The sequence below is a fragment of the Acipenser ruthenus genome, chromosome 29 (genome assembly GCF_902713425.1).
Source record: "Acipenser ruthenus chromosome 29, fAciRut3.2 maternal haplotype, whole genome shotgun sequence".
NCBI classification, from domain to species: domain Eukaryota; kingdom Metazoa; phylum Chordata; class Actinopteri; order Acipenseriformes; family Acipenseridae; genus Acipenser; species Acipenser ruthenus.
Window position 1 is genome coordinate 19,412,594 of NC_081217.1, and position 24,580 is coordinate 19,437,173.

The 24,580-nt window shown below is 39.9% G+C and overlaps 3 protein-coding genes across 8 annotated transcripts; all 3 read left to right on the forward strand.

Moving 5' to 3' along the window:
* The first annotated feature begins 3,011 nt into the window (after positions 1-3,011).
* On the forward strand, positions 3,012-8,831 carry LOC131702141 (acidic mammalian chitinase-like). Its single transcript, XM_059004227.1, has 12 exons — positions 3,012-3,078; positions 4,386-4,531; positions 4,767-4,796; positions 5,129-5,333; positions 5,618-5,674; positions 5,927-6,092; positions 6,191-6,315; positions 6,829-6,952; positions 7,271-7,453; positions 7,540-7,656; positions 7,977-8,109; positions 8,414-8,831. The coding sequence occupies exons 2-12, from the start codon at positions 4,507-4,509 to the stop codon at positions 8,671-8,673; spliced, it is 1,425 nt and encodes a 474-aa protein (XP_058860210.1). The 5' UTR covers positions 3,012-3,078; positions 4,386-4,506; the 3' UTR covers positions 8,674-8,831.
* A 1,717-nt stretch (positions 8,832-10,548) lies between these two features.
* Positions 10,549-20,835, forward strand: LOC117431714 (zinc finger CCCH domain-containing protein 11A-like). 6 transcript variants are annotated; one of them, XM_059003531.1, is made up of 18 exons: positions 10,549-10,679; positions 11,641-12,155; positions 12,522-12,733; positions 12,908-13,027; positions 13,274-13,397; positions 13,493-13,684; positions 14,156-14,272; positions 14,397-14,477; positions 14,667-14,780; positions 14,956-15,057; positions 15,350-15,454; positions 15,601-15,660; positions 15,786-16,283; positions 16,630-16,709; positions 16,815-17,544; positions 17,645-17,817; positions 18,010-18,182; positions 18,526-20,835. In XM_059003531.1, the coding sequence occupies exons 3-18, from the start codon at positions 12,680-12,682 to the stop codon at positions 18,764-18,766; spliced, it is 2,964 nt and encodes a 987-aa protein (XP_058859514.1). In that variant the 5' UTR covers positions 10,549-10,679; positions 11,641-12,155; positions 12,522-12,679; the 3' UTR covers positions 18,767-20,835. The 6 variants fall into 6 exon arrangements, with proteins under 6 accessions (XP_058859514.1, XP_058859515.1, XP_058859516.1 ...); XM_059003532.1 differs by having other exon boundaries at positions 11,819-12,155; XM_059003533.1 differs by having other exon boundaries at positions 11,892-12,155.
* Positions 20,836-21,545: 710 nt separating this feature from the next.
* LOC117433068 (small nuclear ribonucleoprotein E) lies at positions 21,546-23,905 on the forward strand. Its single transcript, XM_034055112.3, has 5 exons — positions 21,546-21,782; positions 22,342-22,368; positions 22,726-22,788; positions 23,137-23,215; positions 23,607-23,905. The coding sequence occupies exons 1-5, from the start codon at positions 21,729-21,731 to the stop codon at positions 23,660-23,662; spliced, it is 279 nt and encodes a 92-aa protein (XP_033911003.1). The 5' UTR covers positions 21,546-21,728; the 3' UTR covers positions 23,663-23,905.
* The last annotated feature ends 675 nt before the right edge of the window (positions 23,906-24,580 follow it).

Here is a 24,580-nt window from a genome sequence, read left to right on the forward strand (position 1 = left end):
TGACCCTGCACAACACATAAACATGTTTTTAATGTTACAAAACGGGACCCTCAGGAAACATTGCAGTACAATAACAGTATATTGCTCAAAACCAGTTCCACTGGATGAAAGAACACATCACATGGTGTGCGGTTTCACTGTGCTGCATCATGCTGAGGATGGTTCCTCATGTGGCAATCCTGGGCTTGAGTCATCACAGGCTGCGAGGCAGTTCCCTCTGGGTACAAAAGGTGCTATAAAATTGTTTGAATCTCATTGCACTGTGAGCAGCACAACCACAGCTTCAATCCATATACCAACCATTTTATAAACTCAGTAACACACTTGAAGGTTGTGGGTTGTAACGACACTTCTAAAGTGGTTGAAGGCACCTGAGACCTGGCTTGAAGTATCAGTAGAGCTAATATCTTCTTGCGTATGTAGAACATGCAGGAGATCTAATAGAAACTTAGCAACATTCTTCTTTAAGTTTGGGCAGCAGTGTGGAGTAGTGGTTAGGGCTCTGGACTCTTGACCGGAGGGTTGTGGGTTCAATCCCCAGTGGAGGACACTGCTGCTGTACCCTTGAGCAAGGTACTTTACCTAGATTGCTCCAGTAAAAACCCAACTGTATAAATGGGTAATTGTATGTAAAAATAATGTGATATCTGTATAATGTATAATGTGATATCTTGTAACAATTGTAAGTCGCCCTGGATAAGGGCGTCTGCTAAGAATTAAATAATAATAATAATAATACTACACTGCTTGTTCATTGCTAATTAGGCAATACTGGCTGTCGCAAGTGAAGGCAGATTCAACCTGTTGCTACCATCATCACACCGCAATGCAATCATTGCTTGGATTTGACTTTCTTACTTGAAACCAATAAGGTATTTCCTAATTAAAATGCAGTTCATGACTTGCTTTCTTGTGTCACTTTGCAACACGCTTGTCTATAAAAAAAAATACGCAATACTAATTCCCCAGAAGTACATGCAGTAGCAACATAACAATAAGATGAGTGTAGAACACCTGTGCAGACCAGTGCAGGGCTCAAACCTGGTAAGGGCAACCCCCCTACATGAAAGCATGTAGTTTATTACAAATTCAATGCAAACTATTTGCAGTTAACAAGTAGATATACAGATAACTATAACATGTAAGGGCAACCGCGCCTTTCAGATGTTTCACATATATACAGTGGCTCTCAAAAGTATTCACCCCCCTTGGACTTTTCCACATTTTATTGTGTTACAACATGGAATCAAAATTGATTTAATTAGGAGTTTTTGCCACTGATCAACACAAAAAAGTCCATAATGTCAAAGTGAAAAATAAAATCTACAAATTGTTCTAAATTAATTACAAATACAAAACAGAAAATAATTGATTGCATAAGTATTCACCCCCTTAAGTCAATATTTGGTAGATGCACCTTTGGTAGCAATTACAGCCATGAGTCTATTTGGATAAGTCTCTACCAGCTTTGCACATCTGGACACTGCAATTTTTGCCCATTCTTCTTTGCAAAATTGCTCAAGCTCCATCAAGTTGGATGGGGACCTTTGGTGAACAGCAATTTTCAACTCTTTCCACATATTCTCAATTGGATTGAGGTCCGGGCTTTGACTGGGCCACTCCAGGGCATTGACCTTTTTGTTTTTAAGCCACTCCAGTGTGGTCTTGGCTGTATGTTTGGGGTCATTGTCCTGCTGGAAGATGAATCTTCTCCCAAGCATCCCCATAGCATGATGCTGCCACCACCATCCTTCATGGTAGGGATGATGTTCTCAGGATTATGTGCGGTGTTAGGCTTGCGCCAAACATAGCGCTTAGAGTTGAGGCCAAAAAGCTCTATTTTGGTCTCATCAGACCATAGAATCTTCTTCCACTTGGTCTGAGAGTCTCCCACATGCATTCTGGCAAACTTCTGGGATGTGAGTTTTTTTCAACAATGGCTTTCTTTTTGCCACTCTCCCATAAAGGCCAGTTTTGTGAAGCACCCGGGCTATTGTTGCCATATGCACAGTGTCTCCCAGCTCAGCCGTGGAACACTATAACTCCTTTAGAGTTGCCATAGGCCTCTTGGTGGCCTCCCTGACTAGTGCCCTTCTCACCCGGATACTCAGTTTTTGAGGACGGCCTGTTCTAGACAGATTCACAGTTGTGCCATATTCTCTCCATTTCTTAATAATGGACTTTACTGTGCTCCGGGGGATATTCAATGCCTTGGAAATGTTCTTATATCCTACCCCTGATTGGTGCTTTTGAAGAACCTTATTCCGGATTTGCTTTGAATGTTCCTTCGTCTTCATGATGTAGTTTTTGTTAGGAAATGTACTAACCAACTGTGGGACCTCCCAGAGACAGCTGTATTTAACCTGAAATCATGTGAAACACCTTAATTGCACACAGGTGGACTCCATTCAACAAATTATGTGGCTTCTAAAGACAATTGGTTGCACCATAGCTTATTTAGGTGTGTCATAGCAAAGGGGGTGAATACTTATGCAATCAATTATTTCCTGTTTTATATTTGTAATTAATTTAGAACAATTTGTAGATTTTATTTTTCATTTTGATATTGTGGACTTTTTTTGTGTTGATCAGTGGCAAAAACTAATTAAATCCATTTTGATTCCATGTTGTAACACAATAAAATGTGGAAAAGTCCAAGGGGGGTGAATACTTTTGAGAGCCACTGTAATTAATCATATTAAAACATATTTCCTTATTCAGTTTATGGTGCTTTTCTTTTCCGATAATTATTAAATTGACATTGTAAAATTATACATTCTGTCTGTTCAGCTTTGAGATTTAATTACAGTCGGCATTTTTACTTTTACAACATTGCCAACCTGGAGATTAAAGATCACCACTATAACAATACAGCCCTTTTTTTTGTTAATATTGCTAGACTTAGACACAGTATCTAATCTTAAAGTTAAAATGGTATAGTCAGGATTAACTAGATCAATAGGGCGGTAAGAGACACCTCTTTCTTTTTTTCACTCACTCACGCTATATTAAGGCTGGTAGTGCCCCAGTTAAGAAGTTGCTGGGAGATCATAGCACTCACTGTAAGGAACATAAGCGGTAAGTGATTTTAAATAATTGATTTTTGTTTAATAAGCCCAGTTACTCAATTCCTTACACAGTACACATGGTTGGTAAATGTGATATTTTCTGTGCTATTTTTTTTATATCTAATTTACCTAATGCACTTTTACTTTTTAGCTACCTTACATGATAGCTCAAAAAACTATTATTATTATTTATTTTACATAAGATCTCTGTAAGTCAACCTTTTCCTATATAGTGAATCTGGTAAAATATTATTACATATTTGTAAAGGTCCCTGTTATATTAAAATGGACTACTTCCTAACATATACCAAGAAAATAGACGCATTCTCCCACCTTGCTATTGAGTCTATCGATTAATCAATAACTTCTCATGTTGGCTTGTCCTGAAGCACCATGTGTCACAGTATGACAATATGTAAAGACTGCTTTGAGTTTTAAAGTTCATTCCATCCCTGAAGAAGTCTAAGGTACTGTTATTCATGTTATTTCAAATATCTATTTAAATCTTCTTCTTTTTTTTTAAGCAATACGTGTTATTATATATGTTTTCATTCTTATTTGTAACTTCATTTTAAACACATGTTAGTATTAAAATATACTGTATATTCATTTTTTTTTATTCTCAAAGAAATAAAATAAACAATGGTGTTTTTAAAATGTGTTGAATAATATGCATCTTTATTTCTTTACAATGCAGTATCTCTTTCTATTTAATTTAAGTATACGGTTATTTTCTTTAATTGGTGGATTATTTAGTTTTACCATTTATATTACAATTACAATTTTAAATAAATGTACTTCTTTACAGCATACCTACAACGAAGCTTGGAGTTTGCACTGGATGAATTATTGCATTATTTTGTCACATGTCATAATACTGTTGCAGCTATTTGGTTTATTTTGAAACTATTAAAAAAAAGTATTTGTGCAGACAGATTGGCAATGCAAATCCTTCGTCGGAGTTTTAAGAAACAATTTTGAATGTACTACTGTGTTTTTGTTATACTGATAACATGGTTATTCTTAATTTAAATTGGACAATGTAGCCTTCATAACAGCTTCATACAGGCTTTTTAAAATTCCTATACACCTAATTAACTAATATTAGCACCCATTGCTACTTAGGAAGGGATTAAAAGTTTGGGAAAATCAGCCCTAGTCGCTTAATATTTAAAGGCACAGAGTTTCTGTTTTCTGTATGTGATTCATCTGCTTGAGAAGAAAGAGGAAGGCAAATCACAGGGCAGACGGACGGGGGAGAAAGTCTTGCTTCATTCAGTTGTTTTGCAATGATTGTGTCTTTGTTTATTATTATAGCAGCTGAAGGGTATAAAAAGAAGAACTCAGTCGAGCCAACTCCCAGGGACAGGGCAGGAAGAAGCAGCTCTGCATAGTTTGCTTTGGTTCTTTGTGTGACAGGGGTTGCTGCAGAGACAAAATGACACGGCTCACTATTTTAGCAGGTAAGTTCTATTTATAGTGCAACCTGAAGACTGAGAGAGAGAGAGAGAGAGAGAGAGAGAGAGAGAGAGAGAGAGAGACAGAAAGAAAGAAAGAAAGAAAGAAAGAAAAAGAAAGAAAGACCACAATTTTAGTCGTGCACCACGACAGGTTTTCTGTTTTCTCTACTTCCTTACTGGCAGTATTTTATCATGTGCTTTGAGTTTATAATTAAATCCTTATCTGTCTCCTGAACAGGTTTGGGCCTGCTGATGTTCCTCCAAGTTGGTAAGTACTGTTGGACTATTATGAGTTTTAAACAGAGGAGATAAACAAGCTGTTAAACTGAGTCATTTGTTTCTGTAAGAATTTACAGTTTCAAATCAAGCTCTTTTAATGTGCAGCTTAGTAGTGCGTAACAAAATTTTTAAATAGCGGTATCATACATCTGCATTTACGTTGTAATAGGAACTATATAAAAACGTGTAGTCCATTTACAAAGCACAAATATGCTCTAACTACATGTCAATACAGTGTTATTAATTGTGTTATTAATTGTTACCCAGTTTGTATTTTTCTAATGACGCCAGGAGTTTAAGCTGCTGTGTGGTTGTGTTTAGGTTCTGCCTTCAAGCTGGTGTGCTACTTTACTAACTGGTCCCAGTATAGACCTGGTGTTGGGAAATACATGCCCAACAATGTTGACCCTTACCTGTGTACTCATCTGATCTACGCCTTCTCCGTCCTGAACCATGCCAACGAGCTTGTCACCTACGAGTGGAACGATGAGACGCTGTACCAGAGCTTCAACGGCATCAAAAACAGGTGTGTGGATCTGGGACTCCACTTAGTCACTGGTACTTGGGTATCCGGTAGTATGATTGTAGCACTGTAGGGTCACACAAACCCTACAACTGCACAGGCAGTGCCAGATGGAGGTCAAGTTCAGGACTCATGAAGATTCACTCATGCTGTGATGTAATGCAGGTTAAGCAATATTTGCAACTGTATTTTTGTACCAATGCACACCTTATCACAAGCAAATTGCATAGATCCACTCCTGATCCCACTAATGGACACTGACAGGTTGCTTTTCTTTCTTTCCATAGAAACCCTCAGTTGAAGACTCTGCTGGCTGTTGGAGGTTGGAACTTTGGAACAAGCCAGTAAGTAGTACCTTTATATGACATGACAGTGATTTATACAGCTAATAAACTCATCTCAAACCCCATTAAACCATTGTTTAAGACTTGTAGTCTAAACATGATAGAACACTGTTTAAAAAAAAGAATGGTTGCATGAAAAATTAAAACAGAATTCTCATCTAAATCCTGCAATCTGATACTCTGATTTAAAATAGTTGCAAAAATCAATCTATGCTTATTGCTTCACGATAAACCCTTCCCTCTCTGTTCCAGGTTCAGCATCATGTGTTCCTCTAAAGCGAACCGCAACAGATTTATCCAGTCGTCCATCAAGTTCCTGCGGACGCACGGCTTTGACGGGCTCGACCTGGACTGGGAGTACCCCGGAGCAAGAGGCAGCCCCCCAGAGGACAAGCAGCGCTTCACTTTGCTGGTCAAAGTGAGACGCCACAGTGGCCTTCCCCGTGTTATTTTAATTCAATCCATCTCTCTGTATACAAGTCCCTGATTGGCCCATCTTTCTCTTTCTTTCTGCAGGAACTGCTGGAGGCATTTGAAGACGAGTCAAACTCAACCAGGAGACCCAGGCTCCTGCTCACAGCAGCAGTGGCTGCTGGCAAGGAGAACGTTGACAGCGGCTATGAGATTGCTGAGATCTCAAAGTGAGTTATGGACGTTTGGGTCATTGGGGAGGTACAGTAGGAAAGTAATTAACCTATTTCATTTGGCAACTTTTGGTCTAGCTCAATTACTTTTGACTACAATCTAAACCTTGCAAGGGTGCCAGACTGTAATCTCAAGAGTTTCAGAATCTAAAAGTAATATTACAAATCAGCACTATTAAGTAACTCCTCCTCCTCCTCCTCCTCCTGCTACTACTACTACTACCACCCAAGTCATTCCCAATAGATCAGATTCCTGGCTTGTTCCAGTGCCGGCATGGTGTAATTCATCCATTTGAGAATTATGACATAAATGATCATTAATGTTCATGAAGATTTCATGGACATTCATGGTTAATCCCTTAACATGTCATCTGTGTATTTCCATCAGAACTTTTTTACCTGAAGTCCTTATTAAGGACATATTTTTGGGCTTGAAAACATAAACTGCTGGAGATCCATACCTGTAAGCAAGTGGCTGTGTACTGTATGTAAAATATATTGTATCTGCAGGTACCTGGACTTTATCAACATCATGACGTACGATTTCCATGGAGCCTGGGAATCCTTCACAGGGCACAACAGCCCCCTGTACCGTGGATCCACTGATCAAGGGCAACTGATCAACTTCAATACTGTAAGAATACAGGCACATCATAAGACATACTGTGCAACACAACAGCAGTCACATCTTTGACCGTTGATTCCTGATATGATAATTATCACACAGTTCATAAAAATATAATAAAAGCATGTCTCTAATCTAAGAGATTCCCGACATTATCATAAAAAAGAATGTGCAAGGTATTCTTGAGTTAAACAGTAGATAGCTAGGATCTGACCCACATTTGTTCACCTACACATAAGTGTATTTTTGCAGTTTATAGACACATGATGAAATACTGGGCCCAGTTCTGCCCTCTCTTTCTCACCCTCTCTCTCCCCATTCCCACAGGACTCTGCTATGAAGTACTGGCATGACCAGGGAGCTCCACTGGAGAAGCTAATGATGGGATTCGCCACGTACGGACGCACGTTCCGCCTGTCCTCTGGTCAGTCCGGTGTGGGAGCTCCCGCCAATGGGGCCGCCATGGCAGGACAGTACACGCGCGAGGCAGGCTTCTGGTCTTACTATGAGGTGAGCCGCAGAACTCTGAACCAAGTCTGTTTAACCTAGTTTCACTGTCAAGTCCTTCTACTTGAATGCTTACCTGTCTCTTCCAGATCTGTACCTTCCTGCAAGGAACCTCCATCCAGTGGATCACAGACCAGAAAGTGCCCTATGCCACCAAGGCAAATGAGTGGGTGGGCTTTGACACTGTTGAAAGCTATGAAACTAAGGTATTTCTTCCATAACGTTAACGTATTTATTTATCAGATATCACAGGAATAGCAATCTTTCCATCACTCAATACAGGAGGGAGGAGAGGGTTGTTACGTTTTTTAACTAGTATGCCGATTCCTGATTTCTCAGTCATCAATGAAAATGATTAGAAATGCTGATTTTACAGTCAGTTCTCTGGGGGAAGAAAGCAAACAAAGCTGAGTTCTGCCCTTTAGGGGCTTTCGATTGGCTGGCATTATAAAACAAATTCTCTTGATCCCCAATAGTGACAGACAGCTCTTTTTACACACTGCTTTTAACCCTAACCTTTGTGCAGGTGCGATATCTGAAGGACAACAAGTTTGGAGGGGCCTTCGTGTGGGCTCTTGACCTGGACGATTTCACTGGACAGTTCTGCAGACAGGGCCGTTATCCTCTTATCACCAAGCTCCGTACCCTGCTGGATATAGGTAAATCCACCAGGTGTCAGAAAATGCACTTTATAAATAGAACGGGCAGTGTTGTGTGACGTAGTGCCATTACGGATTCTGTCCGGTCGGTGAGATGAGAGGAGGTTAAAAGCACTACAATCACGAATGCAGAGGAGCTCGGTTCTTTTGCATTGTGGTTTTTCATTGCTAGATCTCTCAACATACATTTTAATATTTGAATAATATCCAACAGAGAGGCTGTAGAATATGGATATGTGATAGACATATAGTGAATAGCCATTAATAAAGGAACTAACAATCATATGATTTTCTTTTTTTTTAGAAATACCCCCCCTGCTCCCCACGACTAACCCCCCTCCCGGCCAATCCTCTACAGCCAAACCCACCACCACCACCACCAAACCCACCACCACCACCACCAGTGGCGGCAGTGGTTTCTGTGCCGGCAAACCTGACGGCCTGTATGTCAACATCTTGGACCGCAACTCATTCTACAATTGTGACCGAGGGGTGACCCACCTCCAGAGGTGCCAAACCGGGCTGGTTTTCAACGATAGGTGCAAGTGCTGTGACTGGCCATAAAACGTGGTACATTAACACAGTGTTTGTATCTGATCAAAAGCAAGCATCTGAAGACACCTGTTTTTTTTGGTTTTTTTTTAAATAAATCTGCACGAATCAAAATGCCTTCTTCATATTAAGGCAGGTGACAGTGCCTGAATAAAGATTTGAATATATGATTTATTTGTGCGTGTGTTTTATTGTGTTTTTTTAGTGCAGTATTTATTAAATGTGTAAGTTTCCCTTTCGATTATTTGGCTTTTCTAACATTTACATCTCTTAGTGTTTTATGTATGCGTGTATTTTAGACAATGCAGATAAAACAGGCTGCTGTTGTTTCCTGGTTTCTAATTGCTTCCTGTGTAGTAGTTCTAGCTCACTCCAGTGGTCTAGCTGCAATGCGACCGTAACAGGCGGTGTTGTGTGATACACTGCCATTACCGATTCTGTCCTGTCCCCTGTCGGTGAGATGAGGTGAGGTTAAAAGCTTTAAAACCATGAATGCATGTAAGCCTGGCTCTTTTGCATTGTGGTTTAGACATTCGCTTGTAGTGTGCAGTGTCGCCGGTTCATGCCCAGCTTCCACCCTGTTACACCACTATGTAACCTACAAGTAGCAGCAGGATTCTTTATAATGCTGTATTTGAAATATTTGCATATCTGTCTAAACAAGTGACGCACAAGGAAATAAGCACAAGGAAATGGGGACCAGTGATGATGTTAATAAGGTTAATAAGAGGAAGGGAAAGGGATTTTAAAACACTAGTTAACAGTCCTTTAACACCTGCCCTGTACAACACAGAAAGCAACTGGAGACACCTTTCAGTTATGTTTGGGTTTAGCCTGCTATTTTTACAGCAGTGCATAGTGACACCCAGTGGCCATGTGTTGTAATTGCGATTTTCTATTGCACATACTGTATCTTAAAGAGATAATAACCATGCCTTTAAAAAAACATTTTCAATAGCATGACAATGTGTAACTTTCTCATATGTCCTTTATAATTTGCAGTAGATCATTTCATTATTTATTTGACAGGGACAATGTACAATTTTTTACATTTATGACATGTCATAAGATTTATTGCACCCAGATTTAGCTATGAGCTCATTTTCGTTGGCAGTCCCTGGGCAGGTGTAGAGAAAGGAAGAAAATAAATAAAAACACAAAAACGGAAAAAGAAAATAATACAAATAAAGTAACATTTACAGAAGGGAGCAATTTGCAATATACAGTTTAAATAACTTAAGTTATCTCCTCAAACATAATGCAATTTTCCAGAGTCTTTATCCCACCAGGGGTGCTGGAGCCAAGGGCTCCACTTCGTTGTCTCACACTAGAAACGTGCACTCGTACTGCACGCAGATTATTATTGATATGATCAGTTAGAAGGAATTACCTATACAATAAATCCTTAGATATAGCTACCTGTACAACAAGCTACCTGTGTCACATAAGAACATAAGAACATAAGAAAGTTTACAAACGAGAGGAGGCCATTCAGCCCATCTTGCTCGTTTGGTTGTTAGTAGCTTATTGATCCCAGAATCTCATCAAGCAGCTTCTTGAAGGATCCCAGGGTGTCAGCTTCAACAACATTACTGGGGAGTTGGTTCCAGACCCTCACAATTCTCTGTGTAAAAAAGTGCCTCCTGTTTTCTGTTCTGTTCTGTCACCTACCAGCCCTGACCCCTGCCCCCTGCCCCCGTGCACGCTACAATATGATGAGAAATAACTATATAGATATATCAAGGTAGAGAGCGCTCATCTTCTCCATTTAGATGGCATGCGGCAACAACCCCTAAAAAGAAGACAAAGAAGAGCCCTTAAAATGAATTATGCATCCATATTGACTCCTGGCAAATAACAATCAATTGCCATGTTTGTTACTGGCAGCAAAATAACCCAGTCGCCATCTTGGCTCCTGGCAGTTTCGTGGAAGAAGAGGCTGAGACAGGAGACACTGGGAGAGCAGCTTGTTCTCGTGAAAGGGAACAAATATAAAAATAGTTTTTAAAATATTCCGGGTAACTGAATTGTTATTTAACTAAATTGTGCGGTTAATTGTGTATGTTCCGGGGGGTGGGGTGTTATTTACAGACTCTTCTAAGATTTTAAGCTGTTTTGTCTCGTATTTAGGCCGGAAGGCCTCTCTGAATACAGCGTTTAAGAAAAATAACGAAAAAGGCCCTCTCTTTTTCGATATTGTTCGTACAATGTTTCAAATGGTTCCTTAAATGAAATCGAAATAGTATGTTTTTCTTTTTTGTATTTTAATTGAAACATTTTGATTATCGAATCTGGAAAATTCTGTGTTTGTTTGGAATGGAAAAGGAAGTGATACAAAACAAACAGCAAATTGTAGATATAGTGTAAAAATAAATAACAGAAAGAAACAGCATGATTATATGAAGTTATGCAACATTGTCAAACTGCGTTTACCGTGTAAGTGTTAAATCTTAGTTGTACTGTGCCGTGTATAGTTACGTAACTTGATGCTGTTTTTTTTTTCCTCTTGACACTGTATACATGGCGCTTTTCACATGAAATCGAATAAAACACAAGATTTCTACATAAAGTAATGAAGACTGTTTGAAATTCTAGACCCCAGTCGTACTACGTCAAAAATGAGAAACAAATTAGAAAGTGATTGTGATTTTTTCTGTAGTACCTGCACATTTTGTGGAAAAGCGTGTACTCCACTTTGTTGTACAAAAAGTCAGTTTTCTTGTTGCAGGGTCCTATTTTTTAGTATCGGGGAAGGTCCAGGGTAGAAAAAAAATGAGTATTGCTCAATGCAGTGAATAACTTCATTGGATTTTGGTTCATGCAGCTGATTTAAGGCATGTAAAACACAGGGTTTATAAAATGTCTGTTAAATGGTTTTATTCGATGCCAGTGCCAATTAAATAAGTGCGCAAAGCAGTTACTAACACTGTCTAACCACAAATGTTAAGAATGGGGGAGTGTGTTTTGTTTTTTCATCAGGTAAAAGAAGGAAGCCCTCCTAGAAGATGACTGGATTGGGATCACAGTGAATCATTAAAAAAAAAAAAAATTAAGAAAAAAAAAATATCAGTATTGGTCTTCACGACGTCTGATCTGTCTGTTTTCCGGTTGCTATTAAAACTCAGCAACTCCCCTCCCCTATTTCTCTGTATCACAGCCCTTCAATGAACTCTGTAGCGGAAGATTTATAATTTTTTGTCCATCCCATTTTACTCGGCTGTCTGCTGCAGTCCCACCCAAAGCACAGGAGAGGAATCGCCCCAAAAGGACTTGTTCCCTCCATTACTTGTGATTTGCGGGCAGCGTAGAGTTGCGGGCACCAGAAGGCTGTTGATGAATTGAGTCTTCAAAGCTGTGTGACGGAGAGGGGGAGTAAACAAGAGTTTCTCAGGCCTCTTTAAGTATAACTCATGGAGTGAGTGTTCCTTCAGGCCCTGCAGGAGAAGCTGAGTGAAAGTGGGTGAAGAAGGGACAGACCCACTGAACAGCACCAGGTACTGACTTACAGATTTTCACACAGTATTTCTTTAAACTGTACGTTTGTCCTTCTGAGGTCAGAGCTGGATCAGGTGTCGGAGCTTCAAACTTGCACCCAGTTCTGGGTGTCAGAACTAATAATCTATCTAAACATGGTAATGTTTTTTTTTCCCCAAAAGCACAATTAGCAGGAGTCTGATTGCTGTAATTTAATCATTGATTAGCACAGGTAAACATCAATAGGTGTGTGGTCTTTAAAGAATTTCCTTTATGTAAATCCTAAGATTAGTGAGGTAACCTAGGGTCACCTGAGGTGCTGTAACCCAACTATCCTTGTAAATGGCACAGTATGGTAATGTACTTCCCTCTTTGATTGTGCACAGAGAAGAGTCCTTTGGTCCGGTCTGAAGCGAAGGGATCCAAGAAGAGGCTTTTTCAGTTGATCCTGATCATCAGAAGAAAGACAGACCTACGTTGACGACAGCAGTTGCTCCTATACCTATCAGCTTTTCTGCCTCATCTGTAGAGACAAATCATCAGAATGTCCAGCCAAGGAGATGACTGCTATTTCTTTTTCTACTCCACCTGTTCCAAGGTAAGGGCTTGACAATCAGTTTGCATTCTAAATGAGGAGGATTAACAGTTTTTTTTTTTTGTTTTTTTTTAATGTGTTTGTTCAAGTCTTTACAAACCAATAGAAGGTGTGCACCAGTATTGGTGCACTGTGTGTGATGTAGTGGTTTGTTAACACCCTGCCTGGTCTCACTAGGGTGACAGCTGTCCGTTTCGTCACTGCGAAGCAGCTCTGGGCAGTGAAACGGTCTGCAACCTCTGGCAGGAGGAACGTTGCTTCCGGAAAGTGTGCAAATTCCGCCACATGGAGATTGAGGTAAGTGTGAAATCAGCGCTCACAACCAAGTTTCTTCTCTGGTATCATTGAAAAGAATATGTTACAGTTTGATCAGACCGCTCATCTTCTGCTGTTATCAATCAACAAAATTAGCAAAAAAAGCTTCTCAGACTTACCTAGTTTCTATACGTCTACTGGAAAGGTGGAACTGAAAAAGTTGCAGGCCCAGACAGAATTGCTGTTTTTGTTTTAATTATTTTTTTTATTTTTTTTTTAACCTTCAAGAAAAAGAGAAATGCAATTCCCTGCTACTGGGAGACCCAGCCTGCTGGATGCAGGAAGTTGAACTGCGCTTTTCACCATGAAAAATCGCGCATTATCGATGGAGTTTTCATTCCGGCCAGTCAAAGTGAGCAACTTGCTTCTTATGAAAATTGCTTGTTGTTGTTATTGTTGTTGTTATTATGTTCTGTAGAGGCTTACATTTAATTAACTTTCACACAGCTCCACTCATGAGAAAAGAAGTCAATGAGGAGCAGCCCCCAGAGCCTGTTCCCCCAACCCCTGCTCCCTCCAACCCCCCGAACCCCCAGCTCCGAGGGGTGATCAAGGCAGAGACTTTGGAGAACGTGCCCAGTCCCACCCACCCCCCTGTCGTTATTAATGCTGCAGACGACGAAGATGAGGACGATGATGGTACAACTTAAATTGTCTTGTACCTAACAAAAAACATTCCTTTCTAAAATTCCTGTTTCCTATCATGGTACAGATTTACTGGAAGAAAAATTGCAGTTATAGTTTTTAACCAAGACTAGTCTTGTAATATGAAAGACTCAATATCGGCAAATTTTTTTATATAAGATATGTGAAGCGAAAAATATAGACACTAGAAACAGTCACCACAATTTTATATATATATATATATATATATATATATATATATATATATATATATATATATATATAATATTATTTATTTTGTGATATTGTATTGAAAAGCTTTGTCTTCCAGAATCTTTGCAGTAGCTAAGCAGAAAGGATGATTTAAAAATAATAATAAAAATAAATCATTGACTGATTTAATTATGCATTTTGAGTGAAAGTATATAAGAATTCATTTAAATAAATTGTCTGACTGGGCTCACTTTGTATCCTTTGTTTCTGTAGATGAGGTCTCTGATGAAGGAGAGGATGGTAAAGCTGGGTTGGAGCCCTCTCCTGATGGTCTCCAGAATGGCCTGACAATCACTGGCACAAGAAAACACATCCCCATTCCTAACAAAGGCATGTGACTGCTGTTTCTACTGGTCACTCAAACTGGACCACCTGTTTTAAACATACTAAAAACTTTCACATTGTTTTCTTATGCAACCTTGTCATTCATTTTTTTTTTACTCCTGTTTTGTAGATGACTCATTAAACTTTGGGATAAAAACACTTGAAGAAATCCGACTGAGAAAGGCATTGAAAGCGAATTTAAGAAAATCTGGTAAATGTTCTTCCGCTATCGAAACTATTATCTATTTGTGTCTGCTAAAAGTGGTGTAGCCCAGGATGTCTTTGGAAATGAAAAGTTGCACCACTCTCTGTGACTGTCACAGGGCACACATCTGTTTTTGAATAAGGTGTATTGTGTTTGAAAGCGTATGTTGACGTCTCAGTCATTGCTTTCCTGCAGGTAATTACTTAAGTGGTGTCGTTCCTCCAGCCGAGCAGAAGGGCAGGACAGGTCTGGAGAAGGAAATTGTGAGGTCTGTGGTGAGACCAGCCTTTCTGTCAACATCAAAGAAAGGTAAGATGGCATTCAGCATACCTCCTCTGTGAAATAAGGTCTATTAGAGCTCACTGAAGCATTCAATTAATGTATTTCCCGAAGCCCATTGCTTAGAGGATACAAGGAATATGAAGGATGTGGGGTGAAACTGTATTGCAGTATTCTTTCTGGAACTAACACTTGTTTTTTAAAGCAGTTGTCCCGGTCCATGGTGATGTTTTCATGAAACGCAACATAGCTGAAAGGCTGGGCAAACGAAAGGCAGAACTGGAGGGAGATGTACTTGTAAAAAAAGGTGAGGACCTTTGAAAGGTTCACTTAAGTTCCTGTTAAGAGTTTTAAAGTCGAAAGCAAGCTTTTTTTTTTACGTCACCCCAAGTCTCCTTGAATCAATCCAGACGTGATATTAAATTACAGTAAAATGAACGCAAACAAGCTAGATTTTGGAGGCAAAGTCTTCATTCAAGCGGGCTACACTAAAGATGCTGTTGACAATTTGATCTCTAATATACTGAGACAGGTTGTTTTTGTATGAAGATAACAAGTTAAGACATAAATGTTTGACTTCTCTTACTTTTCTATTAAAGTATTTCCAGTTGAGAGCAACCTTTCCGTGAAGCGCTGTCTTGCTGAGAGGCTAGGCAGGAAAGTGGATTCTCCAGAGGAATGTGCAGATGTCATCCCCAATAAAGGTACACATTTATCACTTAAGTTTCTAAGTGTGTGACTGTAGTGTAGTCTTGCAGTGCACTGTAAGAAAAAAAGAAATAAAATGCAGTTCCAATTTACTTTTATAAAAACTAAACATTTATTTATTTATTTATTTTTTTAATACAAGTTCCGAACTCAATGAGGAAACGTCTGGGATTGCCTGTGGAACAGCCAGATACTGAAACAGGTAAACTGGGCTAACTAATATTTTTATGCTTTTGTACCCCCTCTAACAAATGAAAACTAAAAAATATATAATTTTTTTTAGGACGGCGATTTTTCTGATCACCTTGTGAATTTGTACCGTAACAGGGAACGACAATCAAGGAAAATGGTCTGGAGTGGTCCGCATCAAGACTCTTGAGGAGATCCGACTGGAGAAGGGGGTGAAGACGCAGGGAAAGAGGGAGCAGAACCACCCACAACAGGCCTCAGCCCGGACAGTGAGCCCAGTGAAGAAACCCAACAAACCCCTTGTGAATGTTCACATCAAAACCTCTGAAATCCAGCACACCAAGAAGCAGGAACAGCTGGAGGAGCAGCAGAAAGCTGCCAGGAGCCCCCTCCCTGAGACGGCAGCAGCAGCCTCAGACACACCGAGAGAGAGGAATGAGGCAGCACCAGGGAAAGGGCTGTCTGAGCCGGGGGAGGTCCGGGTGAAGACCCTGGAGGAGATCCGCAGAGAGAAGGCAGCTCGAATGCAGCAGAGAGCTGGGAAGGCAGAGAAGACTGAGAACAACCCTGGTGCTGGAGATCAGAGAGATGCCGCAGCCACAAGAAGACGGATCCTGCGTATTAACAAAGCAGCAGGTACATCAGCCAGTTTGTTTGATTTTCTGGATGTCTAGTATTTATGTAGTTTTGTCTAATGTACTTTTTTTATTTGTATGTTTTTGAAAGAAACAATAAAACAAAATGTATTATTTTGGTAATGTATCTGCTACCTGCCAAAATGTTGCCCTTGAAAAAGGGATGTTATGTCCCATTATATATATATATATATATATATATATATATATATATATATATATATATATATATATATATATATATATATATATAATGAAGTACCAGAAACAGTATTCGTTAGAAACTGATTTTTTTTATGTTTAGAGTTATTCTTGTTTAGTAAAACATCAGCACTTTCTTTTATTAGGAGCACTTGGTAAAAATGACAAAGTGGTAGAGTCCACGAAGGAGCCTGAAGAACCAGCCCCCGAACCCAGCACCTTGCAGGTAAGTGGGAGAACGTGACCAATTGTCAATCATCATCACTTGTCAGAATATAATGGGTTGTAAATTTAGGCTCCGTTGTTGTAATTCTTTATTTCCTCTCAACAGACGATGACAACAACAAATGGGAGCAGCAGCGCCCCAGTGGAGAAAGTGTTGGTGAAGAGCTTTGAGGAGATCATGAGAGAGAAGCGACTTCGTAAACAGCAGGGAGACTCCTCACCAGCCTCCATCCAGCCGGGTGGGACGACTCCTGCCCCTCTTAAACCAATAGAGGAGGCTCCAGCCGGCGTCAAACAGGGCCGGCTTTTACCAGCTCCTGCACAACAAAGAGCAACACAGCCAGCCTCTGCCCAACCAAGAGAACGTGCTCCTGTCTTGCTTAAAAAAAGAGACCCTGCCCGTGTCCAACAGAGAGCGACATCACCAGCTAGTGTCAAACAGTGTGACACAGATACTGTTCCTACCTCTCTCACGCAGAAAGAGACCACATCTGTCAAACAGGGACAGCTTTCCCAAACATCTGTCCAGCAGAAAGAGACATCACCAGTGTCTGTCCAACCAAGTAAGAAAGTTCCTGCCTCAAATAAAAAGAGAGCCACAGTTCCTGTCTCCTTTAAGACAACAGAGAAAGTCCTTGCTTCAGCTAAACAGCTTTCACCAGCCACTGCTGAAAAGAAAGAGGCTGTACTGGACCCTGTCATAAAAGAAAAAGCAGTACAGCCTCCAACAGGTCCAAAAGACAGTGCTTCACCAGTGGCCCCAGAGGAGCCCCAGCCTGATAGAGTGCAGCAGGCAATGGCTGAGAAACCAGCTCTACAGGCACCTGAGCCAAAAGGTAATATTCTTTGGTTCTCTTGCATGGCCACTAGACCACACTGCCTCTCAATTTCTCCCTGTCTTAACTGTTTTCTCCCTCCTCTCTTCCTCCATTCCAGTGAGACCAAAGCTGAATGTGAAGCCATCGATGATGAAGCCAACTTCCCCTGTGAGGCTGGGACAGAAACGCAAAGCGCCTGAGAGCCACCCGTCAGCTATAGCTGCTGTGAAACCCATGAACAGTGCCCCCTCTACAGAGGAAGAGCAGGAGCCTCCCCACAAGCAGTCTGAGGTGAGAAGGGCTGTCACTAACCTGTCTTGGCTTTCTGCCTAGATTTATCAATGAAAAATGACCCTACCTAATTTAGTAAAACTGCTTGTCCTAATTCATATATTTTTATATTTTAAGACAGCAGAAATAGATTTGTTTAAAGCGATAATTGGTTAGTTTTCATCTTTTTATGTGTATTGCTTTTTTTTCTAGACTGTTGCAAATTCAGATAAACCAGAGACATTGACCAAAAAAGTCTGTCCTTCTGAGCCACACAAGAAAGCGGCAAATTCTCTGCAGCAATTCCCCCTAGCAGAGGCCGAAAGGACTCAACCAGCAGCAGTACAGGGTACCCCAGCGGAAGAGCCCCAGCGAGCTACAGAAAGGTAAACCAGAACTCTAGACTTCAGGCACAGTCCTGCAAAATTTACAACAGCTGTGCCTCTTCCTTCTTTCACTAATCTGTGAAACAACCTGTGCTAATTTGCTACCTTTCATAATTCGATTCATAATTTATAAAACGATTCATAATTCATGTGTGCAAGTTAGATTGCAAAATCATGAAAGGAGTCCAGCTCTGCATACATCAGTATATGTCATCTGTCGACAGTATTACGTGTGCATTTTATCCAGTGTAATTGCTTGCAAATTAATTGAAAGTTCATACCACACTCTTGCTTGGTTTAGTAGAAACCACTCCTCAACTGTGTTTCCATTCTTCATTTCCAGCGTGGTGGTGGCCAGTCCCTCTGCCCACCCTCAGCGGCCTGCCTATCAGGCGAGGACTCGCAGGCTGAGCTCAGTGTCCTCGCGGGCCGGCACCTCCCTCAACAGCTCTGCCGCAGTGGACGACTTTGAGGAGTTGATGAAGGAGTTCTCTGATGACCGGCTGGAGGACGAGATCGAGCTGGACCCAGCCAAGGGGGAAGATGACCTGCTACTGGAGCTCTCCGAGATGATCGGCAGCTAGGGATCTCGTCTGGGAGGGAGGCTGTGAGGGGCTGACTGGGGGGGTAGTGCACAGGGACCCAAAGGTCACTCAAAAAAAAAAAAAAAAAAACAGTTTTTCTTTTATTCTTAAGATTCATGTTTGGAGGGGCTTTTGAGAATGCAGAGCTAGTGCCACATACTAAAAAAAAAAAAAAAAAAAAAAATCCATCATCATATAGGCTTCAAATAGCACCCATCAGCCTTTTTTAGGACCTTGCACCTCTTGGGGCTTTACATTTGTTACAAATGGATAAGACTGATGAAGTGGCCAGTTTGCCCCCACAACCACCACTACTGCTCCTGCCTCCAGTGCTGTCACTACACCAGTCCCATTTTGAGACTTGTAATGAATGCAGAATGGTTACTACTTGGTTTAACCTCTTCACATGACTAGCAGTTTGCACTGCTGTAACTGGTGTAAGAGTGTCAGATTAGTATTCCTTGCACACTCAGGATCCCTAATCAAAGACAAGGGGACAGCATTTGATTTATTTAATTTTGAGCAACTGTTTCCCAATTTATAACTCTTTTTTTTTTTTCTTTTTCCAGCGAGTTGTTATATAGTATGGTCCCAGTTTCTGTGCATTTAGCTGTTAAATGTTTGAGACTTTTACAACCTGTTCCCAAAGGGAATTCTAATTGCATATTACTTTTTTGTACGTGTTTCACTGTTCAGAAAGATAAATTCCCCAGAAACCTAAAGAAAATACCGACCAATGTTTTTATATTTCTTTTTCGTCTGCAAAAAGGACAATTTTTTCATGTGCAATCATTCATGAGAAGTCACCGACTGTTCCACCCGACCAGAAAAAAAAAAAATCTAAAACAGGCTTCAACATACAGCTCTACAAGACAACTCACAGATAAACTGCCTAGCTGCATTGTGCCCCTGCACTAAAACTATTGTATACCCAAACAAGTAGTGGTTGTCCTTCATAGCCATCGAAAGGCACTTTTTTTTTTTCTTTGGAATAGATTTTTGCCCTTTAGAGTTATCAACAGCTTAAAAACGAGAATTTTAGCAGCAGTCATGTCGGCAAGCAGCCAAGGAAGGAAGGACCATCTGATTCAAGCATGTGTCCAGCACTTAACACTTTCCTCATTAATAATTTAAGAGGGGATTGTCTTGTCAAAAGCAAGAAAGAAAAGACTTTTAAAACCGTAGAGAGAATAAATAACTTGCTGCATAATCCTTAAATTTAGTATGATCTGATCCCTAAAGAGTCCAGTTTTGTGTGATGTGCTGTTTAAGTTTTCTTCTTTTCTTTTTTTAACTGTGATTGGGGTTTGACTTTATATAGAGACGCTGCTGTAAGATGCCTCTTGTCAGACAAAAGGTTGTAAATTGAGTTTAAACTTTGAAATTAGTCCAGAAAATTAATGTTACATCCATTTTAATATGAGCCCCATTTACTGTCAGTTTGTGAGACCAGGCTGGACAAACTGGCCACTTTCTATCCAGATGTATTACGCAGAGTGGCTGGGTTGTGTCTCCCCAGTTTCTATTCACTATAATTTGGTTATTTATATACCAAATGTAAGTTCCTGTCCTTTTTCAAAAAAGAATAGACTTTTATTTAAACTAATAATTAAATGTTTTTTATGTGTATTTGAGACAAATTCTTTTTTTTCAGTCCTATCGAGTTGTTTCAAAGAAAAGGATGAGCTTCTCAGGGATTACTTGTTTCCAGTCTGTAATTTTTGTGATAGGATCCTAAGATTCTACCAGATTCACATCAGCAGAATACCTTTGTGTGTATTGTAAAAAGTGGTAACCTGCTTTCAGATACTGAAGCAAATTTGTAGGACTGACCTTGTTTTAATGGTATAACCGCTGTTACTTATTTTAGCTTTACCCCAACCCCTGTTCAGTTGAAAACCAAAAGCAGCATCTACATTTCAGTTGTCTATTTGTTGCTTGTAGGGTGTAGGACATTTCCATTGTGCTTCATCTGAATTGTATCATTTTTTATTGTTTTCATTTCAAATGTTTGTATGCTACCATTTAAAAAGTTGTAAATAAAAAGTTGTATTCTGCTTTTTTTAAAATCATGTTTTGTGTTTCTGTTTTTTCAAGCCAGCACAAAGGTGTTTTCTGTTACACAAATTCTACCTATTAGCCTGTCCTCCTGCACTCTACTAAATCTTAAGGTTGATTCTTGAAAGTGATGGCAGCTGTTTAAGGAAGTTTGATAACTTCTTAGACAGCCAAGTTGAACAGCATTGTTACCTAAGGCTCATACTTGAGCTGTACACAAAGCTTGGACAAAACTAGTCTTCCATGTACTAAATTTAACATATAGTCGTGTCTCGGATAGGTGGCTCTGACCGAACATGCATGAAACTACATTTCACAGCAACGCTATGCCATCACTGGGAATAAAATGTCCTGTTCTGTACTGTGCAGAAATAGTAATGTTCATGCTTTTCTGTTCCGCGGTCCTGGCAGCTCCACATAACTAGCTTTGTGGACTACAAGGTCAATAAACATACACAGGGATCTGTACTTCAGATGCATAATGTTAAACCAAATACTTGAACACCAGGTAACTTAAATGAATACCTTAGTGACATTTTCAAATAAGCTAACTTAAATATTCTTGTTTTGTGAGCAATTCGGACAACTGCTGTTTCTTGCAAATCAAGACTGAAAGGAAACAAAAATACGCTGAAGTATTAACATCCGTCCAGTAGGTGGTGTTAGTAGATCTAGTTATGACTTTAAAAAGCTCAGACGTAGAAGTCATCCAGTGTCCCATATTCCGTTGCAGTCAAACGGAAGTCCGCCATTTGCGACAGGAAGTTGCTGAGCTAGAGCGTGTGGTGTCCGTTCGCAGAGAAAAGAGCACGGTGCGGAAAAGGAGTCAACAGCTTTTCCTAAAAGTATCTATTAAATTAATTCATAACATCAAGCGGGAGGATACACACGCATTTCCACAGCCATGGCGTACCGAGGCCAAGGACAGAAAGTCCAGAAGGTTATGGTGCAGCCGATTGTATCCTTTTGTACCAAAGAAGAGCGGGTTCTTGTATATAAATAATATCGAAAGGCTGCCTACACTGCAGCACTAAACTGCAAGTTACTTGTGAAAGCAAACAGTACACCTCTCTGAATTGTGTTCCATTATTTTATATTTATCCAGAAACGTTCGTTTGTGTAGCAGCATCAGATCAAACATTCAAATAAAAGTACGTTTGAATGAACCTACACCGCCGTTTCTTATTCCTTGTCTTTTACAGAACAGTTTGAAGGCCGCGGTTTTTTTTTTAGTTTTTTTTTATTTTATTTATTATTGTGTCTTGTTTGTAGTCTGCTAATATACATGTTCAAATACATTTACTCCAGTGTCCGTAGTGAGTTCCAGTTGCAGAAGCAAATGGAAGCACGCAACACCACCAGTAGGTCTTGTTTGAAACCAAACATAACCGTTGCAGTGGGGCTGGTAACAATGGTCTCAGATTTATGTATGTACTGGATTCATTTCGGTGATATGGTTTTTGATCTGGGTACCAGGTGATGTTTAGGTTAGGGTTTCCTTAACTTGTCTTTCACAGAATCTTATCTTTCGGTACCTTCAGAATGTGAGTATACATTATTAATCTGCTTTTTTAATTACTACGGTATATTCATGATCATGTACCGCAGCCATGGTGCTGATGTTGATTCTGTCCAGTAACTCTAGTGTTGTGTAAATGTGTTTGACCACCTCTTTCATGCTGTAGCAGATAAGGGCATGGATAAACTTGATACTGGAGATTTCTGTAAATAATGTTACGATTTTAACTGATCAAAACAACCTGTTACCCCTACCTCAGAACCATACATGGACATTTCTTGTGATATGCAGGTGATGATACTGACAACTGTAATGTAGTGACAGTAATAACAGAGGTTGTGTGTGTTACTGACAGACCTTCGTTTTGTTTCTTTTCCTCCAGCGCTCCAGAATTCAGGTGTGGTTGTATGAGCAGGTGAACATGCGGATAGAAGGTTGTATTATTGTAAGTGGGTTGTGTTTTTATTGAAATTGTTTTTAATGGTGGAAAAATAAATCTCCTTTTTGGAAGCATCTAACAGGTCAAAGCAACAGGTAATGTAAAATCTAAGCAAGCGATCAAAAGGTGGTTCAAGGTAAACCAACGGACTGCTTTTTTGAGTAGTTCTGATATATAGTTTTATGAGAAATTCAGTGGTACTGTAAAAGTAGTCCATTTAGAAATCCCTTCCACAGAATAGCATTAGCTGCATATGTTCCAAATCATGTTTGTTTTCTTGTTTAGGCGAACACTTCCCATGTTGCCTGTCCGGGTGTAAATGCATGCGTTGATTTTGTGCCTGGTCTTTTTCAGGGTTTCGATGAGTACATGAACTTGGTGCTCGATGACGCAGAGGAGGTCCACATGAAAACGAAAGCCAGGAAAACTCTCGGTAAGTTTCTGTGTACACTGGACTGCTGAGCATAGTGGGTGGCTGTGAGTTCATACAGTCCCACAGCAAACTTACAAGGGGGTATGACTGTAGAAGGTTTTCCACTGTCCAGGAAACTATTAAGTTGTTTCCATGTGCAATAAGATGCAGCATTGTATTTAATTAGAAATCCTTGCTCATAAGGGTGAAACTATTTGTAATGTTGAAATGCGTTCTGAAACCTAATGAGCGAAGGCAACCATTAGATGCAATGTGGATTTGTTTTTTAAAACCGTGTCGTGTGAAAGTAATGTAATTAAATCCATTGCACCCTGCATGAAGAAATAAAGTTGTTATTTCAGTGATATTTTACACCTAGTAGTTTACATGAATCATTTATCTTTTTTTGCAGGTCGGCTTATGATAAAAGGAGACAATATCACCTTATTGCAGAGTGTTGCTGTCTAGTGCGCACCAAGCTGCTTCACTGCTGAGTAGCATCCCCAGGGCTGTGGAGTCACATGTGAAGATATAATGATTTGAATGCAGATAATATTTGTATTATTTTTGTACTGACTGTTGGAGCTCCAAGTCACATTTACTTGTGTATCAGTGCTGGTCATGTCACCACCACTGGGATCATGTTCACTGGTTATGTGTGTTCCTTGCTCGTTTGTGTTACAATAAAGGTTTTTGGTTGGTTTTCTTTGAGTCTTGTTAATGTGTGTAATCTTTATTTAGCCTCTGATGGCCAGATTATCATTTATTTGTCTGATGCCTTTATCCAAGGCGACTTACAGATGTCACAATGCAAGATTAATGATTGAACAGCATGCCACCAAGCTGGTTGCACTTGTGAAAGGAGAAGAGCGTTGCTGAAGATGCAAGACGAAGTCAACAACGACCCTCTTGAGTTGCTTCTTGCAGTTTCATCAACAGTGTTGTAAACTGCACTTTAGAATCAGAGTCTAAGTACCCTGCTGTTCCTAAGAGGATATTGGTGTCTCCTATAAACACCTTCTGCACTGGGCTTTGCCATATCCTCCACTCTTATTATTGGAAGCAGATTGGTTTTCATTTGGAGTCTGACAAGTATGAATTTAGTTGATCCAGGACCTGAGCCACCTTTATGTACTTGTTTGTCATCTGCAGAGAAAAAAAAAGTAGTTTTTCAGCAGTATCATTTTTTTATCAACCTGTGTGTGTGTATATATATATATATATATATATATATATATAAGGAAGCAAAGGCTGGAAATTAAATGATGAGACAAAAGCTATTAGGGCAGTCACCAATTGTCCAGGTCTCTAATTGTAAAAGTTGTATGACGTCGTTTGGAGCTTTGACCACCAGGGGGTTCCCTAAACTGCTTTGTTGCGACCTAT